General features: G+C 47.8%; 1 protein-coding gene and 1 long non-coding RNA gene across 2 annotated transcripts; one reads left to right on the top strand and one right to left on the bottom strand.

The window, feature by feature from the left end:
• Positions 1 to 3,764: 3,764 nt before the first annotated feature.
• On the top strand, positions 3,765 to 5,248 carry LOC120994016. The gene is made up of 2 exons (XR_005777331.1): positions 3,765 to 3,930; positions 5,035 to 5,248. It is a non-coding gene; the product is annotated as an uncharacterized LOC120994016 (long non-coding RNA).
• Positions 5,249 to 8,178: 2,930 nt separating this feature from the next.
• On the bottom strand, positions 8,179 to 20,303 carry OTUD3 (OTU deubiquitinase 3). The gene is made up of 8 exons (XM_040422471.1): positions 20,023 to 20,303; positions 14,649 to 14,797; positions 13,544 to 13,656; positions 12,254 to 12,376; positions 11,502 to 11,616; positions 10,683 to 10,781; positions 10,266 to 10,468; positions 8,179 to 8,958 (listed from the first exon to the last, which is right to left on the bottom strand). Exons 1-8 carry the CDS (start codon positions 20,223 to 20,225, stop codon positions 8,788 to 8,790), a joined length of 1,176 nt encoding a protein of 391 aa, XP_040278405.1. The 5' UTR covers positions 20,226 to 20,303; the 3' UTR covers positions 8,179 to 8,787.
• Between the last annotated feature and the right edge of the window lie 22 nt (positions 20,304 to 20,325).

Raw genomic sequence — 20,325 nt, 5'->3', positions numbered from 1 at the left:
CTTAGATGCCGCAATCAGTGTTGAATGAGGCATCTAACAATCACATTAAGGCCTTTAGGGGTTAATAAAAAAGAAAAATACATACTCACGTCATCCATTTGCTCGTGCAGAGGCCGTCGTGGCCATCTTGATTGAAGAAAACGCTCCAAATCTCACGCGCGCTGACGTGATGATGTCACTATGTCATCACTCTGGGAGGAGACGGTGACGTCATTACTGATTTGGAGCGTTTTCTTCAATCAAGATGGCTGCAACGGCCTCTCCATGAGCAAATGGATGAGGGGAGTACATATTTTTTTGTTTTTTATTGCCACATCAGGAAAAATTTATTTGTTTACCATGGAGCGCAAGGAAATTCGGCTTTGTGACAAATTAAATTTTTCCTGAAATTTGTATTGAAGTCAATTCATTTAACTTTCATTCGCTCAACACTAATTAAGACAAAGTATCATAACTCGGAAATGGAGCTTCGGATCAACAAAAGAAAAACAGTGTTTTAATCAGGTGAACCACAGCTATGAGTCTATGGAAACAGTAAGATAATGAGGTCGGGTCCGCGATATACGGGCCACGGACGTTTTTGCATCGCATCACGTGTGCGCTCATTCACTTTAGGGGCCCCGTTTAAAGATAAGTGCGAGCCCCAGAGGTGGGACCTGTACCTATCAGACTTTGGTGCCATATCCTGGCAATATGATAACAAAGTGCCAGGTAGGCTCATGCACACGACCAGGGTTGGCCCAAGAAATAAGCAGTGTGCCGACCGCAGCTTCCCTGACATCACTGCAGCATAGTTATTGATGATACAGTCCAATTGTATCTGATCGTGGTGCTATTGCATCATGACATCATCATGTGAGTACACGGCAATAGCCGCTCGATCAGTTAAAGACTGGCTGTATCGTCAATAACTATGATAGTCATTTTGGGTCCGGGAAGCCGCTTTTGGCCAAGGAGTTGCAGCCGACACACGATTCCTAAATCTAAAGATGGAGTTACATGGGACGATTACATGTTCTACCCAACAGTCGGCTGCTCATTCAATGATCTCCTTCACAGTATGAGGACGAACGGCTTGCATATGCTATTCAGGAATCTGGGGAAGTTAGTTGACAAACAATATGGCCTCTATTACTGCTCTAAAAGTGGTTGTCAGCCAGCTCTCTAGGACTTTGTTGTCTGGGTCTGACCCCGCTGTCTCTCTCTCTCTCTCTCATGTCTAGTCGTGATGATGTTGGGAACAGAAGCCGGTGTCCTAGAGTTTGCACAGATGGTGAAATACACGACCAATAGGCCTCCTCTGAAGTTCTACGCCTTCTACGGATGCTATTGTGGGCTCGGAGGGTACGGTTGGCCAGTAGACGAGATTGACTGGTGAGTTTCATCGCCGATGAGAGTTGTCAGCGACAGATCACACCTTGTATTCTCTGGCTTTAGTCATGCATCATCTTATTCTACCAGAAACTGAAAGTTTAGGAAAAGGAGCATAGGAGCTGGGTTGCCAGACAGCGCCCTGGGCCATAGCGGTGACCTACAGGCCATACAGAGTATAGCGGTGTCTATATGAGCCTTTATATCTCATACAGGATGCCTGGTAATGTCTGACAACTGAAAGGCACTGACCACAGAGACAACAGCTGCAGCCTTCCCTCTGTGTAACATATGGTATATGGGATGATCTGTACAGGCTGCTGCTGTTGGCCACGTTGTTATCAAGTTACCAAGTAAACTCCACATCCTGGAGTCTTCACAGCGCAGCCGCAGGTGGCGGCAGATCACACAGGGGTTGTTTACTTTATAAGGCAAATCAGGAGGAAATTAATCTCAGGGAGTAAAGAGGAAGGTTTATAGTGATACCCGCGTCCTGGTCAATCTGTATGATCTAATATGGTACAGCTCAGCAGACAGTATCACACATGACAGGCTGAGATACATGGCTCAGCAGATGGTATCGCACATGACAGGCTGAGATACATGGCTCAGCAGACGGTATCGCACATGACAGGCTGAGATACATGGCTCAGCAGACGGTATCGCACATGACAGGCTGAGATACATGGCTCAGCAGACGGTATCGCACATGACAGGCTGAGATACATGGCTCAGCAGACGGTATCGCACATGACAGGCTGAGATACATGGCTCAGCAGACGGTATCCCACATGACAGGCTGAGATACAACCTACTGAGCCATGTATCACACATGAATGGCTGAGATACATGGCTCAGCAGGTTGTATCACACATGACAGGCTGAGATTCATGTGTGATGCAACCTGCTGAGCCATGTATCTCAGCCTGTCATGTGTGATACAACCTGCTGAGCCATGTATCTCAGCCATTCATGTGTGATGCAACCTGCTTAGCCATGAATGGCTGAGATACATGGCTCAGCAGGTTGTATCACACATGAATGGCTGAGATGCACCGGCCAGAATAAACAACATGATAGGATTAGATAGAGCGGCTGAGCAGAGTATATCATACAAGTGAGGCTTAGATACATTGGCTAGTAGATAGTAGCAGATATAATAAGCTTAGATACAGAAGTTCAGCAGACAATATCACATGATAGTTTTAGATACACAAGCTCAGCCGATGGTTTCACACATGATGAGCTTAGATACAGCAGCTCAGCAGACAGTATCACACAAGATAGGCTTGGATACAGCAGCTCTGCAGGCAGTATCACATATTATAAGCTTAGGCTAGGGCTACACGACAAAAAGGGTCCAACTACACGGCAACTTCTGTTGTGCAACATTTACTGTAATGATAGTCAATGGTGTCGCACTGCAACTGTGACATGGATGAATTTTTTGCGACTGTCGTGTCACAGGGCAACACCATTGACTATCATTATAAAAAATGTCGCCGTGTAGCCCTAGCCTTGGATACATAGCCGAGCACAGTATCACACGACATATCGTGTGACAAGGTCTCTCGACATTTTATGTAATTTTTGTCAAAGGTGTCACAATGGGATTTTTTGCAACTACGACCAGGGGTGCACCTAACCTTTCTGCTGCTGCCTGAAGCGAAAACCGAAATGCCCCCCCTCCCTCAAATGCCAATTTCTTAACCTAACCCCCCTCTGCCACAATGAAAGTGCCGATAGCCCTTCCGCTGCCCCCACCTGGTGCTGCCTGAGGCAATCGCCTCACTGGTGGTGCACCCCTGACTACGACATGGATTTTGCGTCCTCTGTCGTGCACAGCTTTTCCTCCATTGACTTTAATGGAAATCAGACGCAACTTCCTTTTCACAGCCAAATGACAAGTTACCCTCAAAGCGCAGGGATAGTGGTGGCTGGGGCGACTCCCTGAAAAGTCAATGGCTGTCATATAGGCGCTAAACCCCAACACACACTAGGTTCAATTTTGTAGGAAGCCAATGTGCCTGCGGCCGGTTTCAGACGAGCAAGTGTCACGCTGTGGACTCGCAGCACAGCCGGGGTCACAAAGTATTATATTGATTTCTGATGCTACATAACCCTTACAGTTCTGGAATGTATTGGATAACACTGACAGCAGTATGTCAGTGTTATACAATACTATCCAGACCTCTAGGGTTTACATAGCATCATAAATCAATGTAAGAAGGCTACGCGACCCCGGTCAGTGCTGGAAGTTCAGGACGGGAGCTGTTCTGCGAGTCCGGAGTGGGACACCAGCCTATATGTATATTTCTGGAGTACCCGGAGATAACCCCACACAAACTCCATGCAGATGTTGTGCTTGGTCGGATTCAAACCTAGGCGAGATTATTTTATTTGCAGAAGCACTTCGTTCCTTTGTGTCAGTGACAGTCTTCTTCACTTGCAGGTGCTGTCAGATGCACGATTGCTGTTACAGCCGCTTGCTCAGGATGAAGTGCTATCCTCTGACTCAGCCTTATGAATTCTCCCTCTTCAATGGGACCATTACGTGTGGTAATACTGATCGCTACCCCTCTATCATATGATCTGTGCCAAAGAGCTTACAATCAGGACTATGGACAGGATGCTGAATGCTCATTACAGGGTGTAGTTCCGACTGTTCTGCCAATTTAGGCTACTTTCACACTAGCGTTCGGGGCTCCACTTGTGAGCTCTGTTTGAAGGCTCTCACAAGCGGCCCCGAACGCATCCGTCCAGCCCTAATGCATTCTGAGTGGATGCGGATCCGCTCAGAATGCATCAGTCTGGCAGCGTTCAGCCTCCGTTCAGCTCAGCAAGCGGACACCTGAACACTGCTTGCAGCGTTCGGGTGTCCGCCTGGCCGTGCGGAGGCGAGCGGATCCGTCCAGACTTACAATGCAAGTTAATGGGGACGGATCCGTTTGAAGTTGACACAAACGGATCCGTCCCCCATTGACTTTCAATGTAAAGTCTGGACGGATCCGTCTGAAGCTACTTTCACACTTAGAATTTTTTCTAAGCTATAATGCAGACAGATCCGTTCTGAACGGATCCAAACGTCTGCATTATAGGAGCGGATCCGTCTGTGCAGACACCAGACGGACCCGCTCCGAACGCAGGTGTGAAAGTAGCCTTATGTGTCGCTCTCTTCTGTAGTTCTAGAATTCTATCCATGAAGCGGAAAGCTCAGGATGAACAGGAAACTCACTGACCCATTGTTTTTGCATACCCGTCTGCCATTTAGTTACGTTACACCCCCCCCCCCCCCCCCGCTTTGTGTCAGTCTTCACTGTAGTTCTGGGGTCACCGACCTCTAGCTGTGGTGAAACTACGAATGCCAGGATGCACACTTGCTTAACTGTTCTCAGAATTCCCTTAGAAGCGAATGGAGCATGCTGGGAGGTGTAGTTTCACAACAGCTGGATTGTTGCTGGAGGTTGCTTGTTCCTGGCATTCTGTTAATGAACCAGGGAGACAAAGGCCGAACGTAGCTACAGCTAGATAGGTCCAATTATAAGGCATGGAATAACCACGATCATAAATTCATTAAAATTTAATCAGTAAGGAAATAGATTGTCAGCTCTGGAGCCCTGGGAGCAGATCCTTGTATAGTAACCACCATTATTTCTCACACAGATGATGAGGATTTTTACGGGTGCGCAAGGCAGAGCTGCGAGTGTGACCGGGCGGCCGCCGAATGCTTCGAGAACTTCAATGACCAATATTCCATAAAAAACAGCTACAACCTCCTTAGGTTAAACTGTTTGAGGATCCAGCTGCCGTGTTAGAGCTGAAGCTGCGCGGACCCCGAAAATGTACACTCTGTATAATAAACATTCGTGATACTGGATCTAATGGAGAGGGGAGATTAATGGGACCCTGCAGTACACTATCCACATGGGAGGGCTTTATTGATCAAAGAGAGTCACCAAAGTGGACAAGCCCTTTAAATGTTTCCAGATTTCTGCTTGCAGTCAGTGAATAAAAAAATAAAAAAACCTTGTTTATCATTCCTGGTCATGTGATGGGCACACGGTTTCTTCTAATGTGATGGGCACATAGTTGTCTTCTAATGTGCCCTGCACCTGTGTGAGCATCACAGAACCAGGACAAATCTCTGGGTATCTACTGGATGTGAACAAGGCTCCTACTAAATGACAGCAAGCAGAGATCTTGAAAACAGTGATGAATCGATACAGAAAGTATATTGGAAAATGGTATAACTTTTCATTAAACTGAGGGAATGTCCCCAATCTTTTTTTCTGTCAATGAGCTAATTATGGGAGGAGCCCTACTGTTACGGAACCGTTCCTCGCCCCCCCCCCCCCCCCCCCCTACATGAGGAAAAGCCGCCATACATGGCTCTATGTCCTCCAGGCACCAGCATGTGGTTAATAAGGTGCCCCTCAAATGCAACTGAGAGAATTTGCATAGTTGCTTTATTTAAAAAAAACTGTGCCTGCTGTCACTCCCAATGACTGCTTCTCCCCATGTTTTTCAGACTATGACACGCACCTAAGAGTAAGCTGAGGAAAGTAAGAAAAAAAAATTGGAATTAGACTTACCGGTAATTCTGTTTCCAGAGAGCCCCTCATGACAGCACAACAGGAGGCTGTTTCCCTTTGACCTTCTTCAGACAGGAATCAGAGATTAAAAGGTCCCTCACACCTCCACCCACCAGTGTTTTTCCAGATTACTACACCAGGATGGATGCAACAGATTTATTAAAATCATAAGAAAATCTTATATGCAATATTTAGATAGTACTTAGTAAGGGAGGGAATGTACGGGTGCTGTCATGAGGGACTCTCCGGAAACCGAATTACCGGTAAGTCTAATTCCTATTTTCCAGATCATCCCTTATGACAGCACAACATGGAGACGTACCAAAATATAATAGATCGTGAATAGGCACTTTAGGCTACTCCACTCACCAAATGGTATTAGAGTGCATAGACACTTTTATGTGTCAGGGCCACCAGCACAGAGGCAGGCGCCAGCAGGGCCACCAGCACAGAGGCAGGCACAGAAACAACAAACTAGGCACAGAAGCTATGAGGCGGCACTCCGGGCACCGAGGCCATAAGGCGGCACGTCAGGCTAGTATGAATTTCTCCTAGATAAGGGAACAAGTCAGACATACGGTAATTAAGCCAGATTCCTAAACCTGATAGATTCAATGCAGCCTGAAATTTTTAATCCAGTTCAGTCCTCATTAAAACAAAAAACAGGTGATTCTATTATCGCTGAGATCACATTCAGATCCACACACAGATTCTCAATTAAAGTAATTAGAACTGTTGAGGCAATCCAGCTGGTTAAACACAAGCCTGGTTTACTTACCTGACAAATAGTTTGCATGGTTTACTTACCAATCTGGAGTATGTGCTGCCAAAGCAAGCACCAATAATGTCATGCAGCTTCTGCCAACACTTGCATATGGAGCGTTGGTAAGAAGAGGAGAAAAGGCCCCCTTCTAGCTGCTGACTGTTTTAGGCGAACTGAGACGCGATCCTGCTGAACTCCATTAAAGAACAGCAGATCTAAGCTTCCCCCCAGCAGCCTTTTAGGACAGGTCGCACATTTCCCAGTTTTCTTTTGTGTATCCTGGGGGGAAAGGGAGATTCCTATAGTCCGCACTATCTTGCTGGACAAACAGGGCAGGGAGTGTAACTTACATAACCCTGGACGGGGAAATCTGTACCGGCCTCCTGCTTTCCAGATACCTGGACCTCCATGATGTACAACTGACCACCTCAGCCAACATCATATAAATGGACTTACCCCATTTGGTCCACCCCCGCACTGCTCCTGCTCCTCTTCCTGGGGGACTCATTCCAAGGAAGAGTCGACCCCCATGTGAGGCCTCCGAATACCAAGGCCTACAGTATGCGATGATGTGCGCCAGAAGATCTTCTTCCGGCTCACACATCAGGATGCGCGTCTAGAGGAGCGTAGGAGCTGCAGCCGAGCCCAGAGCTCCCACAGGAGAAGCGGCATCGGCTTCCCCGATACCGCAGCGATGCATGCTGTACCAGCGCTTTCACAGAAGGGGCTCCAGCCCTCTAAGGTACTGGGGAAGAGCTAGGGGACCCCTTCCCAGAGAGGTGCTAGCCTGGGCTACCGGAGGCTGAGAGAAGAGGCATAACCCCCCCGACCCAGCCTCAGCCCTTCCTAATCTTTCTTCAAGCTTCATCCCTGAGCAGGGACTCTCTCTGCTCCCTATCCCCATAGGAAAAGGAAGAACACTGGTGGGTGGAGGTGGAAGGGACCTTTTAACCTCTCGGCTTCCTGTCCCAAGAAGGTCAAAGGGGAACGTCCTCCATGTTGTGCTGTCATGAGGGATGAACTGGAAATATATTTTTTCATCAGATCCCAGATCAGACGTCCAAGCTCAATCAGCCTCACATCAGTCCCCTTCCTTCTCCAGCCTCAGATCAGCATCCCCCCCACCAGACATAAAAAGAATAAATAAACTTACCTCGCTTGCCACGGACAGCGCTGCCACTCTGCAGATTCAGAGCTCACCGCTCCCTGGTCTTCCTCCAGCCATAGGGCACTACGTCCGGACACTGTACAGAGCAGTGCCCGGAAGAAGAACAGGGAGGGCGAGTACAGTCGGGGCAGCGTTCCCTCACCTCCAGCATAGTGGAAGCAGTCATTAGCATTCAGACTGTAAAATTCACTGCCATTTTTCCCCTCACTTTTGGAAGAAAAAAGTGCGTCTTAGAAAAATACAGTATATTGAGTAAATTTGAATGACTGGAATCAAAAAAAATATCAAATGAAACCGTTATATTCCTCATTTACTCGTCTGTTAGCGGGTTAAACGTCTTTATGGAAATGTGTTTCAAATAAAGAAATCCAGAATATAAATTTACAAAGAAAACATAATAATAATAATAATTAATTGCATATGGGGGACGCATCTCTGGGGGTGTCTGGAGCATAACATCAGTCACTCAGCATTGTAAGTGGACTAAACTGATGTTTTGAACAGAAAGTACAACTTGACATTGACATTACACTGCATTCTACAGCAGACAGACTGTGGTGTACTGTCCCTTTAAGAAGGTTTTGCATAGATCAGTAAACCTGGGAGAAATCCTTCAATTCTCATAGATTTAAAAACAGAATCACTTACTCACTCCCTGGCTCCCCCTACAGTCAGTCGAGTAGTCCAGCACCTGGCACCACATGCTGGGACTCTTAGTTTCCTCACGTCGTCTAACCAATGCTCTAGATAACCGGATTTGGTGCCAGCTCCCATTACGCACCACAAACACTGCCCATCGCCCGGAGAGCAGAGACAAGGCACCGCCGGGGGAGGGGGTGAGAGGTCTCTTTGGGTGTGGATGCAACTGGTATGATAAGCAGGAGGGAAGAGCATCAGATGTTGAGAGTGGAGAGCGTCTTCACAATGGTCACGCTGGAGGCATCCTCCTGCCGGTTATTATCTGTGGTATTGCTCCGCTGCTCCTGCACCTTCTGCCGGTGTCTGTCCTCCTGCCGTTTCTTCTTCTCCAGCCGCTGCTGCTCTTTCCTCTGCTTATTGCTGACCTGGAAAATTCCAGCAAAAAAATAAAACATAATGGTGCATAAAAAGAAGACTTCCCCTTTAAGATAAAATTATAATTTTACATTTTCTATAAAGTTTCTGCAGTATCACTCAGCTTTCCCAGACCTCTGAATATCCAATCTGCACAGTTACACAGTCATCCCAGGGCCGGGTATCCCTGCATGACTAGGGAGCTTTTCTGTTCAGGATTCTTAGAAACCCAAGTGATGACCCCCCTAAGGAAACTGTAAGGATGGCAGCAGATATGACCACCATTTCAGCCCCCAAGAGGGTCATCAGCATGCGGGGGTTGAAAATAAAAATTAGAAGGGACGTTCAGCTATCACTAGCAGCTGCATACAGAATAAAAGGAGGAACTGGACCCCTGTTCTGGGGATTGATGGGGGTCCCAGGGGTTGGACCCCCACTAATCGGGTTAGGGCTCATTCAGAAGGCCGTATGCGGTCTGCAAAAATGTGGATCCTTTTTTTTGCGTACAGTTCAGCATGTCCGCAAAAAAACTGATTGCATTCCGTTTTTTTGCTGATCCATAGACTTCAATAGGGCCATGTCCTGATTTTCACTGACAAGTATAGGACATGTTTCATTTTTTTGCTGAGCCGTGCAATGGAAGAAAAGGGCCCCATAGAAGTGAATGGGAGAGCATCTAATCCGCAAAAAAAAGGATCCGCATGTTTGCGGACAGCATACGGCCGTCTGAATGAGCCCTTATCCTGTAGTAACAGGAATAGCCCTTCAAATGGCCGTGCAGGGATACATTCCTGGCTCATATAGGACCGCAGGTTTGTTATTCAGAAATCAATCCAGCTTTCCACAATCTCAGAATGTCAAGTACATGTGTGTTCCAGCTTTGCCTGTGCGAGTGTCGCTGCGCTTTTCCTGGATCAGATGCCTTGGCTGCCGGATTGTGGCGTGCTGTGGATTCTACAGCAGTTTTAACCCCATCAATCACCTATATTGACAAGCTGTGGATTTTAAATCCTCACCACAGGTCGAGTTCTACGCAAATTCGGCTGCAAAAACTTTCTGCAACGTGTAGTTTAAAAAAAAAAAAAAAGGTCACTCTTCACTTCTAGAAATATCCTGCAGATTTTCCACATGAAAAAAAAAAAAAAAAACAACTGACGTCCATTTTTGAGACCAGTGGCCACAAATGGCTTCTTTGTGAATGGGGCTATATCCACATCAGCGACACGTACAAATGCAAAGGCTCAGACTCGGATTTCTTCCATGCAGTCCTGCAGAGTACCGGCCTGCTGTACAGTATATAGCCGGAAAACCCCTTTACCTTCTGGCTGCTGTTTTTCTTATTCTGCTCCTGTGTGTCCTCCTTGGGCCTGAGCGGTCGGCTCTGCTTCCTGTGCTCAGTGGATTCTTGCTGCGGGGTCTGGGTTTTTTTTTGAGGGTCTACTCCTTCGCAGTCACTTGGCTCCCAGGTTGCTGATGAGTACGAGCAGTCGCTTCCCTCTGCATAGTCGGCATCACCGTCACCTAAAGACATGAAGAGGAACGTGACAGGGCTCTCGGACCCAAAAGTCCATGTTCTCCCTTGTGGAGGGGCCCATGCTAAGTCTTTACCTGCACTGATACACTGTAACAACCTACCAAGTCTGCCCAATCATCTGAGCGCCTGTGACCGGCTTTACTTTTAGTCCTTCTTTGAGTCATGTTTGATCTTTAGGGTTTGTCGTAGGGGCGTACTCACCGATATGCTTCAGCTCCTCGATCTGAAGAACGACTTGAATCGTTGACTCGATGTCGTAGTTCTCAGCTTCTAAACTCTGCAGGATGAGGCGGACGTCCGAAAAAAGGAACAGTGTGAGGTAGGACATGAGAAAGAACAGGAAAGCATGGGGAGGGGGGGGTTCACTAATTAAAGGCCCAGTATCATTTAAATAGGACACGCCTAGTGTCCTTCAACTTCCATTTCCAGTATAAAAAGCCACGATACTTTGGGGGCAATTCATCAATCACCCTTTGGCTTATTTTGTTTTCGGGTCCTCTCAGACATTGGCAGTATATCGCGAGGCTATGCCACCAATGTCAGATAGGTGCAGGTCCCACATCTATCTCTAGAACAGGGCCCCCAAAGTGAACGAGAGCACACCACACTCCATTCACTTTGGGGGCCTGTTCTAGAGACAGGTGTAGGACCCAGAGGTGGGATTCACACCTGTCTGACATTGGTGCCAAATCTAGCAACATGCCAGCATTGTGTGATGAGCCAACTTCTTCTTCTTCTTGCAACTGGCATTTTACATCGCCCTCGCCAGGAGTACGAATAAGGGGTGTGGTGCGGGCGGGCCTTTTGGCCCTGTCACATTCATTATTTAAGCCAAAAACTGGCATTAATAATAACTGAAATCTACAGCGGTTCTGAGCTGCTGTAAAGTTTATTTTGGCACATGGACTGTCGGAGGAGACCTGCGCCTTCACAAATTACATGCCTCCTCAAGCATCGCAGGCCCTATCGAGACCGCCGGCTCAGCGCCATTCATGACGCTCATACTGTATAACCTTACCGCACAGCCGGTGGCATTCCGGACTTTCTGCACCGCGTCCCCTTGCTGCTCTGCCTGCTCGTCGGATACCTTAGACTTCAATTTACCCGTCCGGTTGGAGACGTCTTTGGAAAGCATCTGCACACAGATCACAAGCAGGGATCAGAGGACAGCAGAATGCTCCCAGATTGCTGCCATGGATTATTAATCTGGTCTCTAGGGTCTACAAATGTAAAGTGCAGCATCTGGGAAGTGTAGAGAGAAGGATTTGTTGGTGTCCGGAAACCATGAGCAAGTAGGTCAAGCAATGCTGACTTTGAACTTCTGTAATCCTTTAAGGGGTTGTCCTAATTACACAACCTCTTTTTGAACGCCACACTATGTCATATGGAGTCCAGCTTGTGACCTTTTATCAGGAAAGGAGAGGTGCGAGTGCGCCGTTTATGCCCCAAAATTTAAAGGGCCTGCTCCGATGACCGATCCTACAAAATGTATATAGGTATATTAATATATTATACATAGCCTGCATATAAAGCTGCACTGCTTCTAACTTTCTCATATGGATTTGTTTGTGAAATGTCAGTCTTGACTGTCATTCTGGCATTCAATTCATGAACCAAGTGCGCAGGATGAGGGGGATGCAGTGCAGGTAAAGGGCATGATGTGTGTTTTGAGGGGAGGGGGGGGTAACATTTAGGATGAGATTTGGATACACTTCATACAATGTTATTAGTTACTGTCTCTGATGATACATTGTTCTCCTTGGGCCGGTCACCTCTGTCTGCAGTTGGGCCGGAGCCTCCGTGTTGTCGTGGATGGAGCGGACGCTGTCGTAGTGTTCTCCATAGCGGTAGGCAATGTGCAGCTCTCGGGCATTGGCCTTGTCGGAGCCTCGGATCTGTGTGGAGAGGAGAACCCTCAGCGCCGCGCACTTGGCACTTCCCCTGTAATCCCTGTGTTTGCTTGCTTTGGCAGAACATTCAAAGCCAAGAGGGCAAAGAGTTGCGCAGTGCGCCAAACGGGAGACACAAACCGCTCTGGTCAATTATTAACCTGGCACCATTAGCAGCTTCTGTCTGAGCATCATCTGCCGAAACGTCACCTTCATATATAAAAGTCGTTCTGTCAGGTGATCACTAAGCTGGGTAACAACAAACATGGCCGCCATTGCAAGTCTCATAGGGGTGGTCACTCAGCTTTCTTATAGCTCTGAAAAGCAAATTAAACACACTTGCCATGCAGTAAAGCTGCGTGACAACCACTCTGTGTCAGCTGTAAACAAAGTTATATTGGTTGTCACCCCGCTTTTCCAGAACAAATACACACAGATGATGGGTTATCTATTTTTGTTAAAGCGGTTCGACCATCTCGGACATTGATAGCATATCATAGATTAAGCCATCATCGTCAGACAGGTGGGTCCCACCTCTAGGACCTACTCTAATCTACAGAATGGGCCCCCGAAGTGAAGGAGAGTGCACCATGCCTAAGCAGCATGGTCTTCATGCAACACTATGGGAGCTCCGAAAATAGCTGAGCGAGTCCACTCCAGCTATTTTTGGGAGTTCCAAAGCAGTGAATGAAGAGCGCAGCCAGCCACCTCTCTATTCAGCCCTATGGGACTCCCAAAAACGGCCGGGTGCACTCGCTCAGCTATTTTTGGAGAACATGCCGCTTATGCCTGGTGTGCGCTCCTACACTTCAGGAGTCCTGTTCTGTAGATTAGAGCAGGTCCCAGTTGTGGGACCCACACCTATCTGACATATCCTAGTCATATGCCATCAATATCCAAGATGGGAATATCCCTTTAATCCAGCACGACAATCATTACAGGGAAGCTGTCGCACAGCTTTCCCGCAATCCTGAATGGCAAATCTGCCGACCAGCAGAGGTAAATGTGGCAGTTGGGTCTCTAAGAAAGTTGACTCACAAGCCCCGAGGAATAGCCATAATGGTCGTCACCCAGCCGTCCACAAACAGATGTTATTGTAGTTATTCGTGTATTTTTAGCAACGCTCCTGGATAGACCGTATATTCTATTCTGAGCAGAGTAGACATTCGTTACCTGCCAGAGAGGATTGTTCAGCTGGTGAATCACTACATCCACTTGGTTGTTGCGCGCAAATGACACGATCGCATCGTTACCGGCAAAGGTTCCCGGTTGTGCCAGGTTCTCAACTAGAGGAACAGAAACAAGATTTTATTGCCAGAGCAACCAACAATGAGGAGGAGACGGGTCAACGGGAAAGACGACGGGAGGGAGGAGACGGGTCAACGGGAAAGACGACGGGAGGGAGGAGACGGGTCAACGGGAAAGACGACGGGAGGGAGGAGACGGGTCAACGGGAAAGACGACGGGAGGGAGGAGACGGGTCAACGGGAAAGACGACGGGAGGGAGGAGACGGGTCAACGGGAAAGACGACGGGAGGGAGGAGACGGGTCAACGGGAAAGACGACGGGAGGGAGGAGACGGGTCAACGGGAAAGACGACGGGAGGGAGGAGACGGGTCAACGGGAAAGACGACGGGAGGGAGGAGACGGGTCAACGGGAAAGACGACGGGAGGGAGGAGACGGGTCAACGGGAAAGACGACGGGAGGGAGGAGACGGGTCAACGGGAAAGACGACGGGAGGGAGGAGACGGGTCAACGGGAAAGACGACGGGAGGGAGGAGACGGGTCAACGGGAAAGACGACGGGAGGGAGGAGACGGGTCAACGGGAAAGACGACGGGAGGGAGGAGACGGGTCAACGGGAAAGACGACGGGAGGGAGGAGACGGGTCAACGAGAAAACGATGATGAGGAGGAAGAGGTACAATGAGAAAGAAGAGGAGGAGGCAGTGCAATGAGAAAGGAAATGAAAAGGATGCAAAGAGAAAGAAGATAAGAAAAACAGACGAGGAGAAGGAGGCAACAAGACAGAAGACAAGAAAAGATGACAAGAAGGAGGCCTGAAAACAAAAAAGACAAAGGGGAGACAGAGCAACTATAATGAAGACAAAGTAGGAGGTGGAGCAATTAAAAAAAAAAAAAAAGGCAAAGAGGCGGAATCTGCGTAACAAAGAAGATGAATAGGAAGAGGTGGAGCAATAATGCCAAGAGAGAAATGAAACAGTGGATGGCACTCCAAGGCACATACATGGCGACATGTACGAGGACGAGGCTCCTACCATGTCTGTCAAACGGAATGTCATCCTCTACAAAGGGCTCAAAATCGTTGCGGTGCTTCACCATGTAGTCCACGGTCTCCTGCCGATGCTTCAGGTGATTCCGGGAATGTCCTTCTAGCTGATCCCCCAGAGCACGGAACAGACAATTACTACAGGGAGCAGGAGAAAAGAATGTGAGAACCAAGACAGTATCGGGGCTGATGTTCTAAATCAGGGGTGCGCAACCTTCGGCCCATGGGCTGCACGCAGCTCCAGTCCTACTGGACAGAAACACAGCAGATTGTCTGCCTGTACAGTCAGCTGTGTTTCTCAGCGCAGCACCACTGGGCACTGGATTCAGACTCCGGCAGGTCGGGTCCCTGGCTGTCTTCAGTGCTTAGCACTAGGCTGTCTCGGGGGCAGAGCAGAAGGCTCTTAGTAGACCCTGATCAGCTCTGCCTGTGTACAATGCCCCCATACGGAGCTGTTTTTTCCTGTAATTGGTTCTTTTTGGATGCCCCAGTTTCAGGCCTCATGCACACGGCCGTTGGGTGGCCATTCCGTGCATTGGGGACCGCAATTATCCGTGCGGCGGCCTGGACGGATCAAGACTTATTCAACTTGAATGGTTCCGTGATCTGTCCGCACCGCAAAAAAAATAGAACATGTTCTATTTTTTTTGCAGTGCGGAGGCACGGACAGAAACACTCCATAGCGCTTCCGTGGGGTTCCGTGCTCCAGATTGCAGACCCATTCAAGTGATACGGCCACGGCCGGGCAACGGTCGTGTGCATGAGGCCTCAGTGGAAAAGTGCAGACTAAAAAAAAAAAAAAAAAAAAAAGTGTCAGTAACCTCCAGAGGTTTTTATAATGACCTCTTGAAGGACATGTAATGCACCAAAAATTCTAAAATAAGTAAAATAATACAAAAAAAACAAAAACTAAAAACAAACATTCCTTAAAGGGGTATTCCCATCTCAGACAATGGGGGCATATCTCTAGGATATTCCCCCATTGTCTGATAGGTGCGGGACCCGCACCTACAACTAGAACTGAACAGGGAGAGCTGTGGCTCCACCACCAGGCGCAGCTGCCCGCCTCGCCCATTGAAGTGAACGGGAGCGCACCGCGCATGCGCGACCACTGCTCCCATTCATTTCTATGGGGCAGACGGAAATAGTCGAGCCAGCGCACGGCTATTTTTGGCAGCCCCATAGAAATGAATGGAGGGCGGCTGCGCATGCGCAGTGCGCCCTCCATTCATTTCCCCGCTCCGTTCTCATTGTAGGTGCAGGTCCCGCACCTATCAGACAATGGGGGCATATGCCCCCACTGCCTGAGATGGGAAAACTCCTTTAACCCCTTCCAGACATCCGCCGTACAAAGATGGCAACCGCTTCGGAGTGAAGCGAGCGCTATAGCTGCCTGTCATTTCATACAGTAAAAACCCGCAGCTATTGTCTGCGATTGGGGGTAATGCTGGCATCGAACATTTAACCCCCAAGATGCGGTGGTCACATTTGAGAAGGCTAAAACCTGGAAGCTTGCTTACGGTTAAGGTACATTTTCCCCCAGCAGAGATCGGGGAAAGTGCCCTGTTTTTATAACAAGCCAGAGCCTGTACTAGGCTTCCATGCTCATTATTAGTATATCACAGTTCAGGCCACTAGATGGCAGCACTGAACTGTGATATAGTGAGCCACCACAAGTCTCCATATTCATAACGATCAAAAAGTTATGGGGGTCAGAATATTTTGATAAGAAGAATATATATATATTTCCAGTTTTTTCCCCCAGCATTAAAACGCAATAAAAACTATACATGTGCCATTGCCGTATTCGTACTGAGCTGGAAAATGAAGAGCACAAGTCAGTTTTACCGCATAGTGGCTGTTGTAAAACTTTTTCAATTCCACCCCATTTGTAATGTTTCCTGCTTCTCATTATATCATATGCAATATTAAATGGTGGCATTAGAAAGTGCAAAAAACAAGCCCTCATATGGCTATGTGAACAGAAAAATAAAAAAGTTATGGCTCTGGGAAGGCAGGGAGCAAAACATGTTAAACCACCACGTGTGCTAAATCACCGAAACAAGTGTCTGGTCATTAAAGGGGTTGTCTCACTTCTCACGTAGAGAAAGTTAATACCAGGCACTTACTAATGTATTGGAATGGTCCACGTTGCCTCCTTTGCTGGCTGGATTCATTTTTCCATCACATTATACACGGCTCGTATGGAGGGGTTACGACCACTGCTGCAGAGCAGATACAAGGTGGCCGGGAGCTGCAGCGCATGCGTACCTAAGTGCGCCCCCCCACCCCCCGGTACCAGCCACCAGAGAGGCTGACGCTTTTTCCTATAGTGTGCAAGCAGGACCACCAGTGATGGATCGCAGGGTGCTCGTAACCATGGAAACGAGCAGTGTAGAATGTGATGGAAAAATGAATCCAGCCAAAGGAGGCAATATGGATAATAACAATACATTAGTAAGTGCCTTGCATTAACTTTCTCTACATGATCACTGTAGGACAGGAGGCGGTAATACCCAACCCAGTGAGCGCCGCCCTCTGCTGTGAAGGAAAGGATGGGGAGAAAGGTCACCTACTACACCAATTACTGGGAACAAGTCTTCATAACAGCGCTTGTCCTATCTCCTCATAGATTGTAAGCTCTTGCGTGCAGGGCCCTCATGCCTATTGTTTTACTTGACGCGTTTGCTGCTGTTATTTAGGACTCTGTACTTGAGCCCTCTGACTGTAAAGCGCTGTGGAATAGGTTGGCACTATATGAAGATTATTATTACGATCGCCTAGCTTGGTTGTCGGCTGATTGGCATGTGCCATCAGGATGAAAGCCGCACCGTTACCAGCAGCACATCCCCCTGTGTAATCAGCAGAACTGAATGAGGGGGGGAGCCGCTGCGGGGGTCTCATTCCTCCCACACTCACCTTACGTCAGCCTCTGAAATAGGCCGATGCAAACGAGCACCAATAAAATTAAAAAAAAATTGTGGCTCCTTGAACTAGAACAGCATGTCAATGTGGTCCCCAGACCAAAAGAGACTGTGCAATCCTGTTCTAGAGGTCACTGCTAATTTATCAACACAGTTCTAGTTGTTGCCTGGATAGTCTGGAGCACCAACATGGTGGTATCCAGACCTCAGGTTCTAGGTGCTGTTACCATCCCTGTGGGTATCTAGATTATTTTTGACATTTTCAAGTTGAAAAGACAGGGACCGTTACTTCATGTTCTAGGTGTTTCTAGTATTGGCTGCCATCAATGCTTCATGTTCTAGGTGTTTCTAGTATTGGACGCCATCATTTCATGTTCTATGTGTTTCTAGTATTGGACGCCATCATTGCTTCATGTTCTAGGTGTTTCTAGTATTGGACGCCATCATTGCTTCATGTTCTAGGTGTTTCTAGTATTGGACGCCATCATTGCTTCATGTTCTAGGTGTTTCTAGTATTGGACGCCATCATTGCTTCATGTTCTAGGTGTTTCTAGTATTGGACGCCATCATTGCTTCATGTTCTAGGTGTTTCTAGTATTGGACGCCATCATTGCTTCATGTTCTAGGTGTTTCTAGTATTGGATGCCATCATTGCTTCATGTTCTAGGTGTTTCTAGTATTGGACGCCATCATTGCTTCATGTTCTAGGTGTTTCTAGTATTGGACGCCATCATTGCTTCATGTTCTAGGTGTTTCTAGTATTGGACGCCATCATTGCTTCATGTTCTAGGTGTTTCTAGTATTGGACGCCATCATTGCTTCATGTTCTAGGTGTTTCTAGTATTGGACGCCATCATTGCTTCATGTTCTAGGTGTTTCTAGTATTGGACGCCATCATTGCTTCATGTTCTAGGTGTTTCTAGTATTGGACGCCATCATTGCTTCATGTTCTAGGTGTTTCTAGTATTGGACGCCATCATTGCTTCATGTTCTAGGTGTTTCTAGTATTGGACAATGTCATTAAAGGGGTTTTCTGAGATTTTTATACCCTGGATAGGTCATCAGTATCTGATTGGTGAGGGTCTGACACCTGTGACCCCACCGATCAGCTGTTTGAGAAAGCACCAATGCCGTGAGTGCCGATGCTTTCACTAGACCCAGTGACGACAAGTTCATCATTTAGGTGGCATAGGAGCAGCTGAGCCTCATAGAAGTGAATGGGGCTGAGCTGCAATACCAAGCACGGCCACTATACAATGTAAGGCGCTGTGCTTGGTGAGCAGGGAGAAGACATCAGTTATAAAATCTTGGAAAACCTTTTTAACCCCTTAGTGACCACCCATACGCCTTTTTACGGCGGTCACTAAGAGGTATTAAGCTGGGCCACCGTCTTTTCACAGCGGTCTGTGCAGTGGAGAGCGGGGACTTGACTCACATGAGAGCAGCAGTCCTGCTCTAGCAGCCCAGGCCAGCAGAAGTGTTTAACCCCTTACATGCCACTGGCAATGGTGGCTGCCGCATGTAAACAGTGACAGAGGGAGTCTCCCTGCAAATGCGATCGCAGGGTGCTGACGTGTGTAAATGCTGGCTGGGGCCTGATATAGGCCCCAAGTCTGCCTTGAGTGTACTCCAGCAGACTGTACCCTCTCTGGCGCAGCCTGCTGGTCAATGTCAGTAATGCACTGACATTAAAATGCAATGCACTATAGGGATGGTGCATTGTATTTTAAAAGCAATCAAAATGTTGTCCGTTCTAGTCCCCTTGACTATTAAGTGGTTAAAAAAAAAAATGTAATTAAACATTACATTTAAAAAAATTGCAATAAAAATAAAATCTCCCCCATGTTTGGCATTGCCGCGTCTGAAATGACCCGCACTACACAATATGTTTCTAGTATCAGACGCCATCATCACTTTACGTTCTAGGTGTTTCTAGTATCGGACACCATCATTGCTTTACGTTCTAGGTTTTTCTACTATCTGACACGTCATTGCTTTACGTTCTAGGTTTTTCTACTATCTGACACGTCATTGCTTTACGTTCTAGGTTTTTCTACTATCTGACTCATCATTACTTTACGTTCTAGGCGTTTCTACCATTGGATGCCATAATTAAATTTGTTCTGGGTGTTTCTAGTATTGGATGCCATCATTACTTTACGTTTTAGGTTTTTTTACTATCTGACACATCATTACTTTACGTTCTAGGCGTTTCTACCATTGGATGCCATCATTACTTTAGTTCTAGGTGTTTCTAGTATTGGACTATTTTAGTTCTAGGCACTGGTAATGTAAGCTGCAGCTCCTGTAGGAATAACATGGCTGTCACTGGGACTGGGTCAGGTTCTGAGAGCCGCTCAGGTTCTTGGCAGTTCTGACAGGGTGAGAGTACCAAGATGGCGCCGGGAGCAGTAACATGTCAGGCCCTCCAGTGCTCACCCGTCTCCCGGCACTTCCCGCAGCCGCAGTCCCAACACTTGAAGTTGATTTGCGAAACTAAGGAACTCCTCCTGGTCCCCGGCCTCTCCGGCCCGGTTCCGACGTTCTTTAGCTAGGGCTCTCCGCGCGGCCCTTTCGTCCCTCTTCCGCTCCAAATCGGCCTTCTTCCCGGGCCGGGAGCGGACACCCTGCTTCCTGGACATGACGCCAACGTGCCAACCTCAGAGAAACCGGAGCCCAACGGCAGACAAGACACTTCCGGCATTCAAAGGGCACGTGATAGGCGAGTGACCATAGAGTGGC

Source organism: Bufo bufo, chromosome 1, assembly GCF_905171765.1.
Source record: "Bufo bufo chromosome 1, aBufBuf1.1, whole genome shotgun sequence".
Taxonomy (NCBI): Eukaryota; Metazoa; Chordata; class Amphibia; order Anura; family Bufonidae; genus Bufo; species Bufo bufo.
This window is presented reverse-complemented; position numbering and strand designations above follow the sequence as displayed.

Coding starts and splice junctions, on each gene's coding strand:
- OTUD3 (XM_040422471.1), bottom strand. CDS start 20,225: ATGTCCAGGAAGCAGGGTGTCCGCTCCCGGCCCGGGAAGAAGGCCGAT. Junction 14,798..20,022: donor CGGGAAGTGCCGGGAGACGG/GTGAGCACTGGA, acceptor TGCTCCCTGTAG/TAATTGTCTGTTCCGTGCTC. Junction 10,782..11,501: donor CCGGAATGCCACCGGCTGTG/CGGTAAGGTTAT, acceptor TGTTCCTTTTTT/CGGACGTCCGCCTCATCCTG.